The 24,793-nt window shown below is 32.6% G+C and overlaps 1 protein-coding gene across 9 annotated transcripts in view; it reads right to left on the reverse strand.

Moving 5' to 3' along the window:
- The window catches only part of Diaph2 (diaphanous related formin 2), an 826,282-nt gene that overhangs the window by 550,262 nt on the left and 251,227 nt on the right, over window positions 1–24,793 (reverse strand). For all 9 annotated transcript variants that reach the window (XR_013154694.1, XR_013154693.1, XR_013154690.1 and 6 more), the window contains 3 exons: window positions 22,944–23,048; window positions 15,988–16,296; window positions 13,906–14,020 (listed from right to left, as the gene is read on the reverse strand). Coding sequence is in view for 2 of the 9 variants with exons in the window: in XM_077107725.1 (XP_076963840.1) it covers window positions 13,906–14,020; window positions 15,988–16,296; window positions 22,944–23,048 (529 nt within the window). In the remaining 7 variants the exon portion in view is untranslated. The remainder of the gene's footprint in view (window positions 1–13,905; window positions 14,021–15,987; window positions 16,297–22,943; window positions 23,049–24,793) is intronic.

Genomic DNA, 24,793 nt, shown 5'->3' on the forward strand with positions numbered 1-24,793 from the left:
AGCATTCTGTGAAAAATGGTAGCATATATTGTATGATAGAAATTCAATACATATTTGCTGAATGCACAAATAAGACAAGGAGGACAGCCTCAATGGCAGTTTGAAAGAATTGCAAGACTAATGCTGTTATCTCATTTCTACAGTAAATTAATCTCTACATAGACCACCATTACTTATTAATACCTATATAATGAAATGTAGCTCCAAACACCCAAGCACCAATTGATTCAAGACTTCAAAAAGGAAGAAAATCTGTCACTATGTTGATTATGCAGGTATATGGACCTAGTGAGAGAAGGGAGATGTGAATGATGGAAATAGCCTGAAGGACTATTTTTTAAAGTTCAGTTACATTGAATTTAGGCTTATGATATTATCTGAAATGTTTGTAAAAATTATTTAGTCTTTGATTAAAATTTAGTCTCAGAAAAACTTCAATCAGTGCTTACTACTAGAGATTAGCATTGAGTATCTCTTGGGAAATGTCCATACAGCAAATTCTGTACATCGATTGACATATTAACATATTAAGTCTATTAAATGGTTTATTTCACTCCTAGCTGGTTCCTTCACTAAAAGTTACTATTTCATCAAAACACTGTCTATTTTAACTGAAAAATAAGTAATCTTTCATGTATCCTGTGTGCCAACCTCTATATTATAAGGAAAATAAATTACCGTAATTCTATAAATTTAAGGGTACATGTCCTTCAAGCAAAGGCATTATTAGCAAACCTATTCCTTAAGTTTTGTATTTCTGTTACGCAAATATGAATAATAAAGCAGAACATACTTTTATTGCCTTTCAAGAGATACCAAAAATGAATTTTAATAATATAAGCAAAATATTGATGTTCTATAAGGAGCCATTTCAAAAACTCCAATGTCCTAGAGACTATTTCTTACAATATAGAAAGTTGCTTGGTTCTAATATGAACTACCTCAGTGACAAGGGTCAAGAAAAAATTTCTTCAATTCAAACCAAAGCAACCCAAATCCAGATAACTACTGAAAGATTAACTTAATCATAATTCACAATTATTAATATATGTGCAAATGCACATTACTAATATCACTACATATACAAGTTCATTTTTATGACCTCCTTTTATGATTCAAATTTAAAATATTTCATGTGAACATTCTAATCTGACACAAATTCAAAACTGGAAAAAACAGAAAATTTGAGGGCAAAGTCTATGAACACCAAACAGTTTATTGAACCAGTACTGATAGCCATCAAATAGAATGTTCTTACTAATAATTAATTTGGCAAAAATTCTTATGAACTGGGCACAATGGTGCATGCCTATAATCCCAGTGGCTCCAGGAGGCTGAGGTAAGAGGATAGCAAGTTCAGAGCCAGCCTCAGCAAAAGCAACCCTGTCCCTAAATTAATAATACAAAATAGGGTTAGGGATGTGGCTCAGTGATCAAGTACCCATGAGTTCAATCCCTGGAACCCCTCACAGAAAATTCTTATGAAATTAAGCTTTCCACAACATTTTAAGTGTTTTATATTTTTAATACCATTTGAAAGCAACCTTTTTGAAACAGTATACAAAAGGGATTTTGATAGGTTGACATATTGATTCCTTTCATGCAAAAACACATGCTGTCATGCCTGCCATTACTAACAATAACCTCTTAGGAAACACTATGGAATGACCTTGGGTCTCAAAATCCCTCACTTCAAAAGACTATTAGGAAAGCATAAATATTTATATTCAGGCATATTGATGGAATTTAGGTACTTAGATTACAGCATTTCTAAGAGTCATGTGAAGTCGAGGCCTCCAGGAAGGCAAAAGAACATTATTGCCTGAATCTAACCCCATATAGTTCCTCCTTTTAGTTAAGATCAATGAGAGGAAAAAATAATCATTATGCACGTAAAAAGAGGATATAGTAATACTGGTTTAGAATGCTCAGCCTTTAACATAAGAATAAAATAAACTTTCAAAACATCTTTAGCTTTCTTATAATAGTAAAAGTCTTTTTGGTAAGAATACAGAATTACAAGGGTTAAAACAACAGCAACTTCTGTTAAGAGTTTTTCTATGTTCATCGCAAATTGTGTCTCTTTCAAGATGTGATTGTAGAATAAGTACACTGAGATGCCAAGAATAAATAACACTGTTCAGACTCAGAAGTAATTCCAAGACAGAAATGTGGATAGTCTGGAGATTCCCCCACAAAGGTGACCATCAATCTGAAATAACTCTCTTCCCTGTCATATCCATCCTAGCATCCAGATAAGTTTTAGACCTGAGGGGACACATACCAGGCTGACAGAATGGTTTCTATGGTTTCCATTATACATATTTTATAATACAGAAAAAAGGAATCTAGATTATCAGTTATGTAACTGATATCATATGAATGAACCAGAGGCTGGCAATTTATATAGTAATTAAGAACACTAGATTTAAATTCAGCTTTCTTCACTACTACCCTTGTGACCTTTGGGCAAGTCACTTAATCTCGCTGTACATAGATGAGTCATCTATATACCTGGATAAATATGATTATCTTACAGATTTCCTTTCATAAATATTAATTAAATGAGTTAGTTTATATAAAATGTTCTCAAGAATGAACAGAAACAAATGCTGTATGAATCAACTCCTTTCTATGATACCCATTCTCTTACTAAATATCTGAATTTCTGGTTCATTATATATATTTTGGTTTGGCAACTAGACAGTGGCTAATGAACATACAGCACTCTCAACAGCCAACAGAATGCTTACAGAACAAAGTGAATCTGGAAGACCATAATGAATTAATTCATTTTACTTGTATTTATAACTCTGACCCATCAATCAAGAAGTCCTGGATCCTGACTGTTATGGTTTGGATGTGAGATGTCCCGCAAAAGCTCACATGTGAGACAATGCAAGAAGGTTTAGAAGAGAAATGATCGGGTTACAAGAATCTTAACTCAATCAGTGAACTAATTCCCTGACAGGATTAACTGGATTGGGCGTACCTGGAGGAGGTAGGTTACTAGGAGTGTGACTTTGGGTACATATTTTGTACCTGGAAATGCAGTCCCTCTTTCTGCTACCTATATCATCATGGGAACACTTCCTTCCACCACATTCTTCCCAAGGAATGGAGCTTGCTGTCTATGGACTGAGACCGCTGAAACCATGAACCCCCAAAATAAACTTTTCCTCCTCTAAAATTGTTCATGTAAGGTCTTTTAGTCACAGTAGTGAAAAAGCTAACTAAAACACTAACCAACAATATCACCACTGCTACGAGAGACAATTAATGGAGAATGTGAAGTTAAGATAATTCTCCAAAGGACTATCTAGCAACTTAACACTCCATATGGCACACACCCATAGTAATTTTTATGACCATGAAGGATTCAATAATACATAGAGGATTGATTAAAATATATGACCCAGAATAACTTTATGGCCTGAGAATGATCTGTATAGCAAGTTTTCCAAAGGCATACACTCCATGTTTTTTTTTCTTCTGACAAAACTTCAAATTATCTGAGAAAAATCTCTAAAGAATCCCTAGAGATTCAATCACAGAATGATTTTCCTCACCACTTCTTTCTTCTTACCCCTTGTCTAGGAGAATACAAACAGTCTTGCACTAAAGATATCAAAAACAAACAAAAAATACTATAAAAACATTTCATTGTTTTTCCCTTTCACATATATCTCTAATGTTCTGTATACTTGCTCCCCTCTATTAAAAGAGATAAATGAGAGTAGCTACATATATCACATAATATACTAAATTTTTAAAGAGATTACCCATTAGTGGCCATTTGTAAAATTCATAAAGATCAGAGAAAACTTTTAAGACTAAATACTTTTTAGGTTCCAACCAAATTAAAGGAATTTATTGTTAATAATTCTCAAGCAAATATTATGCAATATATAAATGTTGAGGCACAATTATAATCTTCCCACCCAGATAATGGATAATGGTATTTTCAGTAACATTATTAAATCTGAAAGAACTGATAATATTAAATAATTGCCTTGATCTCTGAGGGTATAAGGATATGGAAACTATCACTGAAACAAAGTTAAAATGACAGTATAATATTAGGAAAATGCTATGAAGGCTTTGCACTAGTGAATATTTCTTCATACACTTTAGTTAAAATATATTCAGTTATGCACTGGATATGAAATAAAAACAATATTGATTATGTATTGTTACACTTTGATCTGGGAATGTACCAAATTCCAAAAACATGTTCAAATTTCTTCAAGATTAAACAATTGAAGTATGAAATATAGCATAAGTATAATATGAAGCTGTTCTCAAGTACTGCTAATACAGAAAGCAAACCCCATCAAATTCACACCTACTATAGAAAAGGCTGATTAAAACAGTTAACCAATTTAGTTATATTGGTAATCATATAAACCTACCTGTGGCCAGTTATTTAAATTCATTTGAACACCACAGTACTAACACCAAGGTCATTAATATAATGCTTACTGGTCATTTTGTTTTGTTCTCCACCATGGGCACACACTATGCCCCTAGTCCCTTATCATCGTAATCTCACTGGTCAGAGGAAGGACTGGACACAGCTAGATGAAATGATGAGTTTGAAAAATCATTACTACTGGAAATCAAAACAGCATTATGCCCTACTAATTACAGTGGGCAACATCATCATTATATAAAGATAACAGCCAATTAGCAGACCAAATGACTCTCCAATAGAAAACACTAACCAAAAAACCCACTTTAGATGCATAAGTGAACTCAAAAAATATTATAGTTGATTGAAAGTCTTTTCTAAGATAAATAATAAAAAAATTTTTATGGAATCTCTTATCTAAATTATACCTTAGTCTGAAAAATTAAAAAATGGCTAGACTTGTATCTCAAAGCCCTATGTGAAATCTGAGAAATTTCCTATGATCCTCCGTTTATGCCCTGAAATAGACTGAGAAACTGTGTAAGGCCAATTTGCATTATTATTAATAAAATGAATGTCTATAAACTACAACACAAAGATCTCAGAACTATTCATCATGCAGATATATTAACATTTGAAAATACAATAAATTATTAAAATTCTTAAAATGTCAGCATTGAGAAAACAAAAGCATGTGTAACAGAATCAAAATACCAATAATTAACAAGGATGTGATCTGATACTGCAAAAACAAACAGCAAGTAAAACCAAAAAGTGATAGCATCTTTATTATTGCTGTTAGTTGACAAAAGGTATCTAATCACACCAGCTTCTCTTTTCAAAGAAAATTACAAATATCCTAATAGCATCACATGTTACAGAGTAGTTAACTTTTGTTGTCTTCTATTAAAAGCTACTACATGCTAGGAAACAACACTGTTCCTCACACATTGCCAGGAGCACGTTATCAGTCTATTCTTATCACATGAAACCAGACACAGGCAACTCTCAGTAAGCTGTTCCAATGGAGGAAATATTGATAATTCGCAATAATTATATTTGCCATTTGAATGCATCACATATTTTGTTTAGGCTCCTATAAAATTAATTTAAATTAAAAATAATGATTCTTAAGCCTATATCAACAGATTGCAAGGAGAATGAGGAAATGGTGTTAGGAGGCAGGGAAAAATGAGACTAGCATTAATATTTTTCCAGTATAAGCCAAAAGTAGACCACACATGCATGGAGAACTTAATGGTGGCCAGTGACTCAAATATTTTTCCATTCTCATTCACGATTAGTTTTATATTGAAAGACATGTTTCAATACACTGTAAATGACTTAGTGGGCAAATTGGTAAATTCAGTTCTGCCTCTTTATTGAATATATTTTCACTGGGTCCAATTACTAGAAACACACTTACACCCTACATGAATTATATAGAGTTAGGTACTTCAAATGACAAAAATTCACACATAACAACTTATTCTTGTCCTATGGAATAGATAAGGGGGACTTAAACTAATATTAGCAAAGTTAAAAAAGATAATATTAGCAAAGTTAAAAACTTTCAGGATTTCAATGTAAATAATTTATATTTATGTATACAAAACTGATTTAGCTAGAACAATGGTGCCAAATGTGAATGAGAATCACTGTGATTTATAAATGCAATCAAAAGAACACCTGTTACGATGCTTAATCTATAAAATGTCTGGAAGCCGAAATAAGAAAGGCAGTCTAACTCAAGACTTAAAGGGGTTAATATGAAAGTATCTATAATGTTAAAAGTCAACTTTGAAAGAGCCCAAGTGAAAAACTGATATGATTACTTGATGTATTCCATGTATATTAATATATCATTACCAAATGCCTAATGACATGAGGACCACATTACTTCATCCATTATCAGAAGAGACAAATCCATCTCACAGCAATGTTTTATCAGTGAGAGATTCCATGCAGAAAACCCTAAAAAACATCTAAGTCATGGAAAGAATAAACTTATTCCTTTCAGTGGATAGTAGACAACTTCCTAACTTTGATTTCAGCTCTTATGAACTGTCTTTAGTGCCAAGGTAATAGGAGTACACATTTCACAAGATAATACAATGTATGTGGAAATATATCATTAACTGTACAAAAAAGGGCTCCTTAAATATGTAACAAAATGCACAAATTACTAAGAGCATAGAACACATTAACAGTCATTGCTACAGCATAGGGAAGTGATTAAGAACAAACCTGGGCTCAAATCCCATTTTTCTCACTTACTAGCTATATAACAAAACATATTGCTTAATCTCTCATAGCCTCAGTTTCTTCATCTATAAAACAATAATAGAAGTATCTAGGGCTGGTGTGAAGGCTAAATGAAATATGGATTTAACATACTTATCACAGCTCTTGGAACATACTAAATGTTTCATAAATGTACTATTGTTATTATAATGATTGACATTATTATTGATAGAGGTGGTCACTATAGTGATGGTGTTAATATTAGTAGTACAATCAACAGACCATGACCAATATGTAAAGACAGAGCCATTTAGAAACCCTCCTTATTTAGAAGGCGGGAGATGCTCAGTCTCAACTGATCTCTATAATTGGTGACTTATAATTAAACAATAGCATGTTATCCTGGCTCAAAAATTCCTTGCTTCCTCCTTTGTATAAAGGAAGGGATTATTTCATGCTGGAAAATGGCAATTGGAAATGAATGCATATGATATACTAAGATGAAATACAATAAAATATTCATACAGTAAAAAACAAATTTTGGTAAAATAACAAAGATAATCAGTATATCCTCAGAAAGCCAAAGAGCATAATATGTAATAACAATGATGAAATTATGCACAGGTATTGCAATAAACTAAATGTTTATGTCCCCCTAAAATTCATATGTTGAAACATAACCCTCAAGCTTATCCCCCTCTATGACTTGCAGTGAAATTGAACTTTCCTGCTCCAGAACTGTGAGACAAAAGTATATGCTGTTTATAAGTGTGTTAGTCAGCTATTTCATCATTGTGACTAACAATGAACAACACAGAGGAGGAAAAGTTTTTGAAGGGCTCACAATTTCAGAAGTCTCAGTTCGTAGATGGCCACTCCATTTCTGGGGCTGAGGTAAAGTAGAACATCATGGTGGAAAAAAGCAGCTCAGAACATGACAATCAGAGAGAAATTGAAGCAACACCAGGGACAAAATATGAAGCCCAGGGCTGGGGATGCAGCTCAAGTGGTAGCGCACTTGCCTGGCATGTATGCGGCCGGGTTCGATCCTCAGCACCACATACAGACAAAGATGTTGTGTCCGCCGAAAACTAAGAAATAAATATTAAAAATTCTCCCTCTCTCTCTCTCTCTCTCTCTCTCTAAAAAAAATATGAAGCCCAAAGACACATCCCAAGTGACCCACATCCTTCAGTTGTACACTACCTAACTACATTTATATATAACCCAATTAATCCATTCAAGTGGTTTAATGCGCTGATTAGTTTAAGGCTCTCATAACCCAATCTTTCACCTCTAAATTTCTTGCATTGTCTCAAACATGAGTCTTTGGGGGACACCTCATGTCTAATCCATAATAATCAGGTACTGAGTTTATATTATTTTGTTATAGCAGCCCAAAGTAATGCAGGTAGGTGTGGTTTTTAGTTTGCTATCTGAAAAAATTAAGCCTTTTCTGTTTGTTCCCTTATGTAGGACATGGGCTCTCTCTGGACAGTTTAGCACCATCTTATAAGGAATGTACATTGTGAGACCGAAATCTTATTATTTTCAAGTCAATTCTAAGAATTTATTTATCATTAAATTGATTAATTAGATTTTAACATTCTTTTGTGTATTGATTATTTCACTAAATTTTTGACTGTATTGAGCAATCAAACAAGGATAGAATGGTGGTATCTTTAGAAGCTGCCAGTTGATTCTAAGATTGAGAAACACAATTTAAAATATGATCCTAGAGAAAAAGTGCTTTTATATACATGCATTTTCAAATGCAGCTCCACCATAATCTTGAAGCTATGCCCAATATTTCAAGCATTGCAAAATGACATTTATATGGATTTGAAATATTTATAACACCTCAATTCCTGTTATTATTAAAGCTAAATTGCACTGTAGAAATATATTATTGAAGAAGCTAAATTTTATTAACCTCTTATGTTTATTTCTTATATTTCCTCCAAGCAACATTAAAACCAAAAAATTGCTTACAACTTACACATACACACTATCTTTGTTTTTCCTGAAGCCTCTAGAGAACCCTAGAAATTCTAATTAGAATTAGCAGTTATAAGCTACATATTTTATTATTATTTCGAATTTAGTTAATGTAAAACATCATTACTTTAATTCTTATATAATATCATCATTATCTATAATTACTACAGATTTTTAAAGGAAAATGACACTATCATTATAGCCTTGATGACTACATGTCTCCAAATATTATCAAATTGACTAATAAACTAGAAAACATGCACACATACACATTACAACAGTTTCGCATACGATCATATTCTTAATCACTAATAGAGTCTTCTCCAGCTGTCTCCCCTCCTTCTCCCTCTTCCTTTCCCCCACCTTACTCTCTTTTGTCTTTCCATTACTTCACTAAAAATAGAAAAGAAATGTATATTTCATTAATCCAGATTTCAATATGCATTTTGTCTTAAGGCATCATGGTGGTTTTATAGGCAGAACCTAAATGTCATAAGCATAAAAACATGAGATTCTAAAACTAGAAGAGATCTTACACATGAATATTAAACATCCACACTAGTCAGGATATCATATCTCATCTATCCTACTAATATTTATTCACAATCATCAGTCCATTACCTATCTGTCAATTCTATCACCTATCTATCCATCAAAAAGGTCTAGTCTAGGGGAAATGATCAAATTATTGTACCTCTAATGCTTAAAAAATAAAACCTAAATTCTTCAGTGTGAATTTCTTCTTACTACTTTTACTCCCAAGTGCCTTCACTCCATAGTCCCAATTCAACCAGCTCCCTCCAGAGCTTTCAACAAAATACGTGCTTCTCTTTTCCATGCTGTTAAATTAATAACAGACCGTAAGCCTGAGCTGTCTCTGAACATGGAGTTCCTACTTAAGAAACCAAAACCTAATTTGGAAGTTTATTTTTTTTTATAATACACAGCTGAGTTTCAACCCATCACAAACAGCCAAGTTTCACCTAGTCACAGGTAGTCAAGAGATAAAACCATGTCTGAATAAGCCAAATGCAAAACTATAGCCAATTTGCTGATTTCTCTACTTTGTTTCAGTGCTGGGTCTATAAAAGATCACTGCTCACAATGCTAGGTAGAGCTTTCTGAACCTCTTCTGGTTCTTAGTGATGTACAATACATCATTCTTTGCTCAAATAATTTCTGCTAAATTTAATTCATCTTTAGTTTTTAATTTAAGACTTTGTTTATGATATTCTCTAGCTAAAATGACTTTTTCTTCTACTTTCTCTGTTAAACTTCTACTTAATTGTTAAGGCCCAACTCAAAGAATACCACCTCTGGGTTCTCTATTGTCCCTACTCAAAATTAACCATTTCTATTGTGGTCCTATAGCTTTAAAAAATTATGATTTGACTAAATGAAGTGTACATCTTCCCACCTCCCTCAATAGATTATGGGTACCCTAGTAAATGAAGAATTTGTTTATTTTTCCTTCCTATTTAGCTTAGTAATTTGCACATATTAGGTACTCTACAAACTAAAATGAAATAAAAGAGTCATTCTTTGCTAAAACAGAAATAATCTATCTTTAACAGAATATTAAAAGTAATTTTCTCCAAAACTCTAAAAAATAATTCAAAAGTAAAATTTATGGTTCTTTCATATATTAAATATTTAAACATTTGAATATTAGACATATCAGAACTAGTGTAGTTTAAAACTTCTATTTAACAATTCTAAGATACTCTAAAATTTTTAACTTTTTCTTGCAAACAGACTAGTGATGCTTTACAAGTGCATTTAGCAAGAAGAGAGATGTGAACTCTCCAATGCCCTTGCAAGAGAGGAATGTTCTCAAAGGTTTTGGAACTGAGTCTAAGAGCTTTAGAAATAGGTCTTAGAAACAACGGGTGTGTTGCTCATTCCAGAATACAGCTGAATGAACTGCAATGAGAAGCATAATGGGGAATAAAGTGGTGCCCTAGAGCTAGGGAAGCCAAGGCAGTGCTATGTAAGTTTGCTGGAGCCAGAGCCTCCTGCTGATTTCTTTCTGAGCCTGCCACCTATTGACCAAATAATGAATCCAGGCACTGCAAGTGACAAGGGACTTCAGATATTACAGGAAGACCAATCAATAGTTATTGAGTGTTACAAAAAAATGGCAGTTTTCTATCATTAAAATTTATTTTGGCTATGCTGTGCATATCTAGAATATTCTATGATGGTTAATTGATCCCTTAAATGTCCCTTCAGAAATAACTCTTGGTGAAAGGGATGATGCCCCATCCTGATTTGTACTTAAATATTCAAAGTAAGGAAACTAGGAGTAGTGTTAACATAAAAAATTTAGAGAATTAAATTAAGACAAATGAAAATGCAACATTCACAGCAGTGAGTAATTGAGAGCGTTGATTTTTGTTTGGATTTACTTTGGTTTCATCAGGTTTTGGTAGCAGCCGTAAAGACTGCTTCTATTGTAACTGATTAGCTCTAGCACATGTTACACAGAAGAGGAAGACAATCTCCTGCTGAATTAACAGCTGTATTAAGTGACAATAGCCAAAACAACAATAATAACATACACACACACACACACACACACACACACACACACACACACACACACACATAAACAGTACCAGGTAAATGAGAGGGAGAAGCAAATTAATTTTTATTAAGTGCATGCTTGATGGCAATCATTATGCTAGGTACTTTAAATATATAATTTTATTTAATTCTAAAAATACTACTAGGTAAACATCAGTGTATTTATTTTATGAATCATAAAATTTAGTAACTGAGATTACAAGTATCAAAGCCAGAAAGGGAGAAGATATGACTCTATATACTTTGGCTTTTTCTACTCTTAACACATTACATTTGGAAACTCTCTACTACACTGAGTTTTACACTAACTTCTCTGTCTCTTACTTGAGTTTATTCATTAGTAAAATAGTCTATGTTTAATTGTTTGTGTGGTCCAGGCTAACTAAAATTTTATGAAACCTATGTTTCTTGTAATGCTAAATACAAATAAATCAATAAGCAAAACAGCAACTGGTCAATAGAAAATGTACAAAGAAATGGAGGAGGGAGTTCAAAGAAAAAGAAATCAAAAATTGTCTATAAACAGGATAAAAACTGTTCAACCTCACTTCTGACTTAAAAAATAAAAATTATAATATCCATTACTTACTATTTTCACCTCTGAGATATACAATGGCTATAGAGAAGGAGATGTGCATAAGATCCCTTTTCTAAAATGCTTGGGACCAAAGGTGTTTTGGATTTCAGATTCTATTTTCAAATTAGGAAATACATATACATAATGAGATATCTGGAGGAGGAGACACAAGTCTAAACAAGAAATTCATTTTTGGCTCACGTATACCTTATACATGTGGCCTGAGATAATTTTATTCAATAATTATAGTGTGCCTGTGTCTTGACTGCAAACTGTCACAGAGGTCAGGCATTGAATTTTCTACATGTGACATTATATTGGCAATCAAAATTTTTCAGAGTTTATCAGATTAGGAATGTTCAATCTGTATTCAAATACATTCTTGATGACCCCATAAATAGACACAAACTTCATGGCAGAAAAATTCATAATATAAAAATTTTAAATGTAGAAAACATTTTTTTCAGGAAATTCCACTTCTAGAATTTATCTTAGAGATTCTCATGTATGTACACAAAGTACATGAGAAAACAGAGTTTCCACAGCACTTTTTTGAAAAAGTAAAATACTGGAACCAGTCTAAATAACCATCAATAGGGGACTGCTGAAATGAATTAAGACAGTTCCATACCACAGAATGCAATGCAGTATGCAAAGAGAACACAGTAAATAAATGCAAGTTCACATGAAATAAGCTACAAGTACATTTAGTGAAAACAGCATGAATCAAAAAACCAAAAAATAATAAATATCATATGCTTCTAGAGGCACAGATTATTTCTAGGAGACAATGTGGGAATTCGGTAGTAATGGTTTTCTCTGTGGAAGAAAGGTAAAAATCTGATTAAAGGGAAAGTTCTTTCTTTTTTTAACCATAAATATTGTTTTAATAACTATCATAAGAATTGTGTAGTAATTGGCTATAAGAAATTTTTCAATTTAAAGAAGGGACTATAATAAATAGTTATTTCTGAAGTCACTGAAGAACCTTTTAAATGTGAAGTCTACTATGATAAATAAGGAAAAAAAATACTACTGGCAAAACATTTTTTTTCAGGTAAAAAATTTTCAGAATACTCTAACCACCCCAGATTTCTCTGTGTGTGCGAGCATGTGCAGATGCAAGTATGTATAAAATTCAATCTATAAGAAACAATAAATAGAACACGCGCACTCCCAGTGTGCAAGATGTGCTAAAAGAACTAAAAAGAAATAATTTTCATCTCTTTCTCTAAATTTTCCAGAATTCACACTGTAGGGCATGTGTGATAAATCAGACAAATGATGGCAAAAGTGCTAATTCTAAGGGCAAAAGAGTACAGAATGTTTCCATTTCTTAGCTATTAAGACTCCTTCAGACAGAAAAATTCTATTCTTAATTATCAATTCTGCAGTAACTATGAAACAGAAATGACAATTACCTGAAATCATGAACCACAATAATTAATCATGAGATTGAGAAGTTAACAAAGTAATATAAAAAATATGTATGAAATACACAAGAGGTTAAGGATCTAATCATAAATAATGTACTCTATTATCAAATAAGTAAATATACTTATTGGGCATCAGATTTTTATATTAATCCAGAAAACCTAACCATAACAAAAACTATGATATTTCCTAAGAAACCAACTTGGTAAGTAACATAAATGGAAAAGAAAAAGACTACATAAGCCCCAAGGCAACATCTTATCCCAATTTTGTGAAAACTTCTGAGATATTAGTATTCTGTTAAACTATTTTCCCTTACATGGTGAATCAACAAATTTGTCTCCTCTGTTCCTCAGGAAAACTAACAATTTTGTAATTTAATATTTGGGATATTACACATATTAAACACAAAAAGATAAAACCTATATTTTCAGATGAACAATAACATTTATACAAAATAAAATTCAAAGGAAAAAAGTTTTTTTTTTCTTTTTTTTTTTTGTTACTGGATAATATATAGCTAATTTGTTAATGTATTTCTTTGACACTATCCAGTATGGAAAAATTTCACATATACACATTTCTAAAAATGTTTCGCATGGTACTAAGTTGCAATATATCAGAATCAGAAATTTATATATTTTAAAAGATGTACCTTTTATATGGGTAGCAAAATTCAGTGCCAATTTTGCAAAGAGATCTGGATTTTCAAACTTTTCTTCTTTTACTTTTAACCAGAAACAGTTCTCAGATAATTCTTTAGGCTCGATCTGAGGCAAAAATAGCAAAAATAAGTTTCTAAGTTATTATTTCATATTAAATTTTTCAAAGACTTCACTTTCAGCAGAGTTGAATGGCAATTCTTTTATTCATCTACCACTAAAGCAATTTTAGGATCTATCAAAACAACACACATAGAATAAATATTCATTGCAAAACTCTCAAGAATCTGTTGGCATGCAGAAAAGGTATACAACAACAATAGGCCATATACAAAATTACATTTTAAAAATTCTTCTACTGAAAAGAGTCTTAAGAATAATTTAGTAAATCCTTCTTCAATTCACATGCATTCTATATCCACTAATTATTTGAAAACAGGAAATGTAAGACTCAGAACCACTGAATTTTCCATGTTCTTTGATTAAGTTGAAGGCAACAACCATAATAACAGCTTACACATACCTCCTACTATGTGTCAGTTACTGTCTTAAGTGGTATGCATATATTAACTAATCTAATCCTCACAATAGTCCTTCAAGGAAGGACCTATTATTATCTCCATGTTAAAGAAAAGGAAACTGAGCTCCAAAATGTTTAAGTAGCTGCTGAAGCTAGTAAATGGCACAGCTGGGTTTTCAATCCAGGCAGTATAGTTCCGTAGAATTGTGATCTTACTACAACAAATCCAAAATTAGAATTATGCATTTTCAGTACATCTTGATGCTTTGGTGATACATTAAGTATCATTCCAGTGTACACTAAATTAGCAAACCTATCATTACTTTTACATACACAGAAAAGTGAACTAACGAATTCTGAATCATATATTTTGGTGGACTGTGACTAATTACAAATAACTATACACTAAAACCATTTATAATTAATATACTCTTTTGAGCTTAATCTTTAAAAACAACTGAATCATCAATTGAATCAAAACAACTTAATACACAGACACGTTCAGATATAGCTTTACATGTTTCTGGGTAAATGCATTATCATTAGAAGATTAATTTCCAATGAATGAGAACTATGCAATCTGTATAATAATTTAAAAAACATATTATTTGATAATAATAACAAAGCAAAATAACATTCAGAAGAAAATATTTTCACATACGATATCAAAAATACTTAAGTTATGTCACCACTGAATATTGTCAGCTACTGCACATTATCTGAAAGTTTAAAACCAAAAAATAATTACTTTCTGAGTAAAAATAACTAAAAAAAACAAGGCTCAATAACAGAAGAGATTTTATTTAATAAAGGTTACTTCAAGTTAACAGAGGTAAAAATCTTAATTATTTTTCATTTGATGATATATTCCATATAGCATTCTCTATACTACTTTTAATTTTCCTTTTGCCTTCCTTATAATTTCAAACTATGTGTGTGGAGGGGTTCTACTCATCTAGGTAGTAATCTGAAAGATGTACATAAGATGGTGAATTCACAAAGGAAAGCAGTACAAGTCATTAGTCATCTCAAACTTTATGCAACACTTACATGTACTAATGAATTCAGCACATTCATGGTCAATCATGGCTAGACAAAGACAAAAATCTCTATAGTTACAGTATTACTGTTATGTTTTAGATATGAAATGTGCCCCAAAAAGCTCACATGTGAGGTGATGCAAAATTGTTTGGAGGAAAAAGAATTAGATATGGGAGTTGTAACCATATCAGTAGATTCATGAACTGACAAGGATTAACTGGGTAGTAACTATAGATAGTTAGGGTGTGGTGGGATGAAGTGCAACACATGGGTCTTCCTTTGCTATTTATACTTTGTCCCTAGTGAGCAGAGTTCTATCTCTGCTTCATATCTGCCATGTCCTTACTGCTATCCTACTCCACACACTTTTGCCATAATGTTACCTTGGGCCCAGAGCAAAAGGAATCAGCCATCAATGGACTAAGACCTCTGAAACCATGAGCATCAAACTTCTCCTCCTCATTCTTATCAGATCTTTAGGTAATGGTGACGAAAAGTTGACTAAAACAATTACCTTTGACCAATTGATTCTCTTCATGGACACTTCGGGTTTATATATTTTCTTCTGCTTCATTCCATAAGGTAGATCAAGTGGCACTCCTGGGGGAGAAGACATTCCTCCGAGGGGTGGTGGTACAGGAGGTCCTCCAAATAAAGGTGGTGGTGGTGGTGGTGGAATACCCCCAAATCCAGATAATGGAGGTGGAGGAGGAGGAGCTCCAGGTAGAGGTACAGGTGGTGGAGGTGGTGGTGGGCCAACACCTGGCAAGGGAGGTGGTGGAGGAGGACCTGGAGTTCCTGATGAACTCAAGGATCCATGGCCCTGAAAAATAAATGGTATGAGTTTAACCTTAGAATAAAATACAGCAGAAAGTATACACACAGTAGACATTTGTGGTTTAAGATTATATATGCTTTCTGGGCATAGTGGCACATGCCTGTAATCCCAGTAGCTTGGTAGGCTAAGACAAGAGGATATCAAGTTCAAACTAAACCTGAGCAACTCAGTAAGGCCCTAAGCAACACAGACAGGCACTATCTCTAAATAAAATGTTTAAAAAAGGGCTGTGGATGGATGTGACTCAATATTTAAGCACCCACTGTTTCAATTCCTGGTACAAAAGAAAGAAAAAAAAGACTACATATGCCTTTTTTAAAATATTTTTTAGTTGGAGTTGGACACAATACCTTTATTTCACTTATTTATTTTTATGTGGTGCTGAGGATAGAACCCAAGGTCTCGCATGTACAAGGAGAGCACTCTACCGCTGAACAACAAAACTTCCCCTACATATGCCTTTTTGAAGCCTTAAGATTTTATACTTTAATAGTACATATAAAAGACTTGTGTACACTTTGGTAAGCATTACAAAGTCTGGACAGCAACTAGTACTGCTAATACATCAAGGATAGAAAAGTTGGCATCATTCAAGATTTTTTGAAATACTCTAGAAAAATAATGAAATAAAACTATATTTCATCATAAATATATCCAAAGAAGAAGTACTGTATATAGTTTGGGCATGTTAGACTAGTTGGTTTGACTAGGGGCTAATTAATACAAGGTCACAGATTCAAATCCCTTGGGGGCCAATTAGCTTTACACAAGAATCTCTTTCTTAGCACCAGGAACTTAGCTGTATTCTAATACCAATAATTAATACTAAAGAGCATTAATTTGCATACTAATATATGTTTATCAACAGTTTATAGCTATTATTTATTTTTTATTTTTATTATGACCTTGCAGTATAGATAGGGCATTTTTATTTCACTGCTTACAGAGGAGGAAACCCTAACTGCAAAAAGTTAAATGATTGAACAAAAGCTACATAGTTGGAAACGTGATTAGGATTTAAATGTGATGCCTCTAACAGCAAATGTGATCTACTTTCCACTAATAACAGACTATATTTTCATGAATGGGTGTCATCTGCCATGAGGAGAATTCATTCACAGACTGGATTATGAAAGAAGAATAACGTTTTTCTACTATGGGAAAGTAACCTCAAATGTATTCGATAATGACAATGGATAATGGATGAAAGAGAATACTGCATTCCATACTGTCTTCTTGTTTGATGATGAATCTGTGACTATTTTTTTAACCCATTACTGATAACTATGATTCACTTTCTAAAACAAATATAAAAGTGAAGCTGTTCATTATAAATATTCTTACAGAAAACTATCAATGAACATACATTGCTTTAATAAAGAAAGGACATTAGATTAACCAAACAGCAGGTTTAAAACTAATGAAATTCTTGGTATATTATTATTTTCATCTGTGAAGAAAATCCTCTTACCTTTATTAATATACATTTTCTACTTGGACTATTAATTGTACTAATTAAACTTAGAAATATCTTTACAACATACTTTAAAACATATTTTTGGAAGAATCAATTTAAATGATTTCCCTATTCATAAAAATATTAAAAATTAACAGCCATAGGTCAGTATGATCATGGAAACGTTTTCCATAATATTCAATGCACAATGATCAAGTATTTTATTCATATATATGAATGTTTATGAATTTATATGAATATATATTACTAAAGTGTTCCTATACTTAGCAATGAATCTTCCCCAGGAATCAAATCCTCTCCTGAAGTTAGGAAAAATCACACATGATTTGAATATGCAAAACACTTTTAATTTCACTTTTAATTAGCAAAATCATAAAAAAGTGACAATCACAATCTTGACTGAGATCAAAGAAATTATGGGGAAATTAAAAATTCAGGATCATAGTAATTTTTCCTACAGTGTTTGTGCATAAACAAACTTTTAAATATTTTGAAATGCAAAATGTGTTGCCCAGTTTTTATTGGATGGCAAAATTGAAAATGAACAAACAGCAAATAAGACACACATATAAACATCAAATTTTTGCCTCATATGTTTAGTATAAAACTTGTATAACCACAACAATGTTATTATTTTAAATAGAATTTTAGGCAGGAGGTATAGCTTAGTATGGCTCAATCGCCAATCATGTTTAAGACCCTGGGTTTGATCCCCTGTACCACCATAAAAAAAAAAAAAAATCAAGAATTTATTTAAGGTAAATATACATCTTACATTTTTAATTAAGAATCTCCAATGTTTACATTAAAGGCTCACTGGCAAACACCTATAATCCAAGCAGCTAAGAAGGCTGAGGCAGGAGCATCACAAGTTCAAACCCAGACTCAGCAAACTTGCAAGGCCCTATGCAACATAGTGAGCCCTGTCTCAAAATAAAAAATAAAAATAAAAGGGTTGGGGATGTAGCTCGGTGGTAAAATGCCCCCAATTTCAATTAAAAAAAAATTAAAAGACCTTTAAATTCAAATATTAACAGTATTTTCTTACCTCTAATGAGCAATTAGGAATTGCTCAATTAAATTAGGCTACAATATAGTACTGTGACCTAAACACACTAAATTAATAATTTTATATTTTAAACCACTTGGGGAACACTAGAAAGTGCAGTGCATCTAAAATTTTATAGTTAACAGTAAATAAATACTTACTAAGTAATAAGGCCCTGTGCTAGGTGAGCTTAAGTCCTTAAGGTGCTTACACTCATATGGAATAAATAGAGGAGGCATATAAATAAATAAAACAATAGTAGACTTAGAAAGTAATATGGAATTTCAGAGAAATTCCCTGATAGAGGTATTGAAGGTTTCCAAAGGACACCTTACTTAGTTTCTCCTTTATAGTATATGTTTCACATGCACATATGAACAAGGTATGGGATTTCTGAAAGAGTATAACATTAACCAGCATTTCTCAAGTAAATTCTATGCAAATGATATTTGCAACAGATGTTAATATGTGTTCTGACATTAAGGGTTCTGTAATCAAACCTGTCTAGGAAAATTATATAAAAGAGGTATACAGTTTCTCCAGCATAGGACTTCTTATATCATTTAATATTAATGAATATTGTAAATTACCAAGAGACAATTTCATGTGTACTCAATTTAGTGGACTATGAAATGTTTTCCTGATTAAAAAATCAACATCTCTCTAACTAAACCTGAGAAATTATAGCAGAAAGAAAAGTATGGAGACAAGAAGTTGCAAATATGAAGGAAGGAAAGTTAACTTAGCTACAAAAGAGACTATATTTAAGGGAGCAATCAGAGCCTAGAGTACAAAGGGGAACAAGGAAGCCCATGCCAGAAGGGCTTAAAATTCCTGGTAAGGAGATTTTATTTAATCCTGATGATAACAGGCAACCACTGAACATACTAAAGCTGGAATGATAATAATCATGGCAGTGTTTCAGGAAGATTAATTTACCACTAACATAAAGGATAAATTTGAGGAGGAATATAGACAAGAGAGAAAAATTAGAAAACAATTATAATAGTCCAGGCAAGATATATTGAGAGTGGATGTGACCGGTTCTGGGATTTGGAGCAAAAAGGAAAAGAAAAAAAAAACTGACAAAAAAGGTGAGTAGGTTACTTTGCTACAGGTGGAACAGGGCAAAGTTAAAGAAAACTCCTACCTCACTACCTTCAAAAACAGTGGTAAAATTTAAACAAATAAAATGGATACCAAGCTAGTTTGAGGAAAAGAGGAAATCATGGATACTAGGTCTGATTTCTATATGCAGCAGGACCTTCCTATAAAGATTGCTAATCAAGAGCTGGAAATATAAAAAGAACTCAAGTGACTTGCTTGACTGATCTGGAAGAAAGTGGCTCCTATGGCAGAAGTTAGCACACGATTGCTTCAAGAGCTTTGTTTTGCCTCTTGAAACAGCAGAGAAAAGAAGGATCTAGTGAAATATACCACATGTCAGGGTCCAAAGCTGAAGCTAAAGGAGATGTTTAACTCCAACAGAGAACCCTTGTATTTGAACTTCAGTACCAGTGCTAACATTCACATTGGCAAAACCAAGTCTTTGTTACATAACTATTTCCTATGTAGATTTAAATGAAATTGGGAACATTTTGGTCTTAGTAACCTGATTGTAATGAACTGCCTGGTAGATGGAAATATCCCACAAAGTTCTGTATTCTCTCACTCCAGTTCTTTGGTCTGTTATGCTGACTTAGATTTACACTGCTGGGAATGAACCTGTCCAAGAAGAAAATACTGAGGCTAGAGAATTTATAAAACATGGCCAAAGAAAAATCACTTGTGATTAGAGTTGTATGAATTACAGCTCAGATATACTTGATCCAAAAACAGCTGTTTTCCTGACAGAAGAAAATATAGGGTCAATACTCCAACATATAAGCACAAATAGCTTCATCAAAAAGACTCATAAAGGTCATGAAAAAACATAATGAATTAATAAATGGGATGGCATCAAATTAAAAAGCTTCTGTGAAATAAAGGAGACAACTAAGGGTATAATGAGAGAGCATAATGGGAGAAAAATCTTTGCTGGCTACTCTTCCAACAAAAGGTTCATATCCTGACTCAAAAAGTATAACACCAAAAAAATCAATAAGTAGGAAACTGAATTAAATGGATACTTCTCAAAAAGAGCAGACACAATGGCCAACAATATATTTTTAAAAAAGTTCAACATCGTTAGCAATCAGGGAAATGCAAATCAAAACTACAATGACATTTTATCTCCCTCCATTTAGAATGGAGGCCATTAAGAATACATACAATCATAAATGCTAGAGATATGGGGGAAAAGGAACACTTTCACACTGTTGGTAAGATTGTAAACTAATAAAACTACTATAAAAATCAGTAAGGAGGTTCCTCAAAAGACTAGAAATGGAATCACCAAAGGACCCAGCTATAGCACCCTTTTGTTTTTATCCTAAAGAACTAAAGTCAGGGGGCTGGGATTGTGGCTCAGCAGTAGAACACTTGTCTAGCATGGGTGAGGCCCTGGGATGGATCCTCAGCACCACATAAAAATAAAAAAATAAATAAAGGTATTGTGTCCAAATACTTCTAAAAAATAAATGTTTTTAAAAAAGAATTAAAGTCAGCATACTATAGTGCTATATGCACGCAAGTGTTTATAGCAGCACAATTCACCACAGCCAAATTACGAAACTATTCTAGATATCCATCAATGGAGAAATGGATAAAGAAAATGTGGTATCTATGCATAATCAAGTTGTATTAAGTCATAAAAAATGAAATTATGTTATTTTCAAAAAAATGAATAGAACTTGTGGGCATTATGTATAACAAAATAATCCAAACTCAGAAAGTCAAGAGTTGTATATTTTCTATCATATATGGAAGTAAGAGAGGAAGAAGGAAAATAAAGTTAGGAGAGGGATTTCATGAAGGGAGGTAATGAGAACAGACAAAAGGAGACAAGGAGGAGGGAGGGGGAGAGGAAAAGGGGAGGTACTAGGAATAAAACTGATCAAATTATATACCATTATATTATGTGCACAAATGTGTATCAATGAATTCCATGATTCTATATAACTTTAATGCACCAATTAAAAAAGAAAAAAAACAGCATCAAAACATAATCCTAAAGCATGTTAACAACAAAAAAGATCTGACACCTAATAAAAGGTGATATTTGAATATATGATGTTGAATGGAATTTTGAACAAGAATATACAGAGAAAAATAACAGAAGACAGAACACTGAGGAATATCTCCATCTGGAGAATGAAAAAATAAAGAGAAACAGTCCTCAGACATTTCAAAAGGGAAGTCAGATGGTACAGAGGGAAGAGAGATAATTCAGTGAAAAGAAATGATCAAATATTAGGGATATATGATGTAGACTATAGATAGAAAAAGGTTACCACATTGGGTACTTTGCAGGTTACTACTCAAATATTTTTAGTACAAGGATAAAATCAGACCTTGTCCAGTTAATCAGCCAACACTGACCAAACATTCACTAACCAAAGGCATGTTCTTCAATTTCTTAATATTCATTTGAGACATAAAGTGTGTTAAAGAGAGTACTTAATCAATTCTAAAACTTTAGAGACCCTAAATAAGAGTTTAAGGGCATATGGGAAGTTTTCATCCTAGGGAATGTAGGTGGAAATGTAAAATGTATAGGTTTTTTTTTTTTTAACATTTGAATCAGATGGGATATAATTTCTCATTTTTCTGAGTGTACCGGTTGAAATGATGATAATCTGGAATTAAAGAGACTGTAAGAATCTTTTGGGATAATTAAAATTAATGAGCATTTTCATATTCTTTTTGAAAGAAAATACCATGCAATTTTTCAATCATGAAAATTTCATCTCAAAAACAGTTTTGCTCATATAACATTTTGTTTAAAATATGCAGGGCACTTTGAGCATCTGATACCTTATTTTTTCCAAATACTAAAATGATTTATTGTTCACAAAAATCAAATCTGTATGTTTATTTCAATTAAAATGTGAACCTGCCAAAAAAAAGGTCCACTTCCAGTTACATTTTTTCCTTCCTTCTTACAAGATAATTTTCTATCATCAAACTCACTGTGACATGACACAAAGTCTATATCTTGTTCATTACCTGGATTCGAAGTAGCTGGATTTCTGTTTCAAGTTCTTTGATTTTTTCTTCTCGTTTTTGAAGCTCAGCTTGAGCTTCCTGTCGAGCTGTGAATTCTTCATCAAACTGCAATGATCACCACCATAAATGTAGAGTTAATAATATACTTTTCAGAAAGCTTTAAACATTATATAGTAAATGACTATAGACTGTTCTTTCCTATATGAATTTCCAGATCACTTAGAAAATCAAAGCTCTTGTTTATTTTCATGATAATTAAGTATCCATGTTAGGATGAGGCTCTAACTTTGGAGAGTAAAGAAGAAATATATTCCCCATGAGGGTAAGGAAACCCATTTTCACTTTTGAAAAACAAATACAAAAGAAAAGGTTGAACTGAGAATTCTCTCTTCCTGTATAATGGACACATTTCTTGCTTTGTTTTAAAATGTTGATTTTATAATTACTGTTTCATCCCATAGTATTACGTTTAGTGAATTTGAAAATGGAATCTAAAAGTATACCAGCAAAGAATTTCAACTCCTCAAATATATTTATCTTGAAAAGGTATTGCACTTTTAGAATCCACAAATGAATGTACATGAATACAAACTGGAATGTTTCTATCAAATCTTAATTTTCTAGTATCTAAAAAGTGGTACTATACAAAATCTTATAGTAGAATGATATGTTATATACCATTCTCTGTCAAATGGTTAGCCAAAATACTTGTATGAGATGTTACAAGAGGGAAACATGAGAGGTTAAATACATAGACTAAGCCAAAGAAACTGTCTACATAGTGAATATTAATTTGCTGCATCCTGCCCCAGTCTGTGCCTCAGTCAGAACTCTTAAGCCGGCCCACAACAGCCTACAATTTATAGTGCATACTGCCTTCATCCAGCTACAGAATATTTTATTTGCCTTTTATTGCCAATGTCACCTGAAGTCATTATATAGATCTACACATTATTCCAACAATGTTATTTCTGTTTCTGTAAATAATATCTTTTACTGCCCAAAGCTGTCTTTATAGTTTGTGGAACAATACAAAAGTATGTTCACTGTAATAATTATTCATCCTCATAGCAGATTTGATCTTTGGATATTCTAGAATGCCATTGTGATCTTAAGTCCAAAGAAAGAATGCTGGACAGACTGGATAATAATAATATTTACATCAAACCTGAAATATTATTTAGTAATACTTTTATCCACCTCTAGTTGAGTGCCTGAAAAATGCCCTATAGAAGCTGGTCCAAATCTCTATTATCTTTACATTTCAAAAGCACTCCAGGTACTTAGGGTGAAGGATCCCTCAATGACCTTGTTTACCAGTTCACCAAGAAGATGGAGATTCTTGAATGTGAGCTTGCTTGACATCACTATCATACATGTCAAGATTTCTCTGAAGCTATACTCTCATCTCCTATGTGCTCTATAGAAGCTGGTCCAAACATGTATCTACACAAACACACTGTACACATCTTCTTCCTCTGAATTGTTTATAAATACATCTGAAAAGAGGCACACAATGTCTCTACTTTTATTTTTAAAGGAATCGCAGAAGACTAAAATATGTGAGCTGAAAGAGGTCTTCTTACAAGTCAACTAATCTTATCCTCTCCTTTTAATGATGAAGAGACTAAGATCCAAAGAGAGTAAGTGGTTTCAAGTCACAGCTAATTAGTGGAAAAGCTGTTAATCAGATCTTTCAATTAGTGCCTCTCATTCAAACACTTTTTTAAAAACCTGCTTTATATTGTCTCTCAAGATGAACCAGAACAAAAGAATGCATGTAGATAACCAATGGGTTATCTCCACACTTTCCTATTCTAAATGTTGGCAATGAGACTAAAGCATCAAAC

The sequence above is a fragment of the Callospermophilus lateralis genome, chromosome X (assembly GCF_048772815.1).
Source record: "Callospermophilus lateralis isolate mCalLat2 chromosome X, mCalLat2.hap1, whole genome shotgun sequence".
NCBI classification, from domain to species: Eukaryota; Metazoa; Chordata; class Mammalia; order Rodentia; family Sciuridae; genus Callospermophilus; species Callospermophilus lateralis.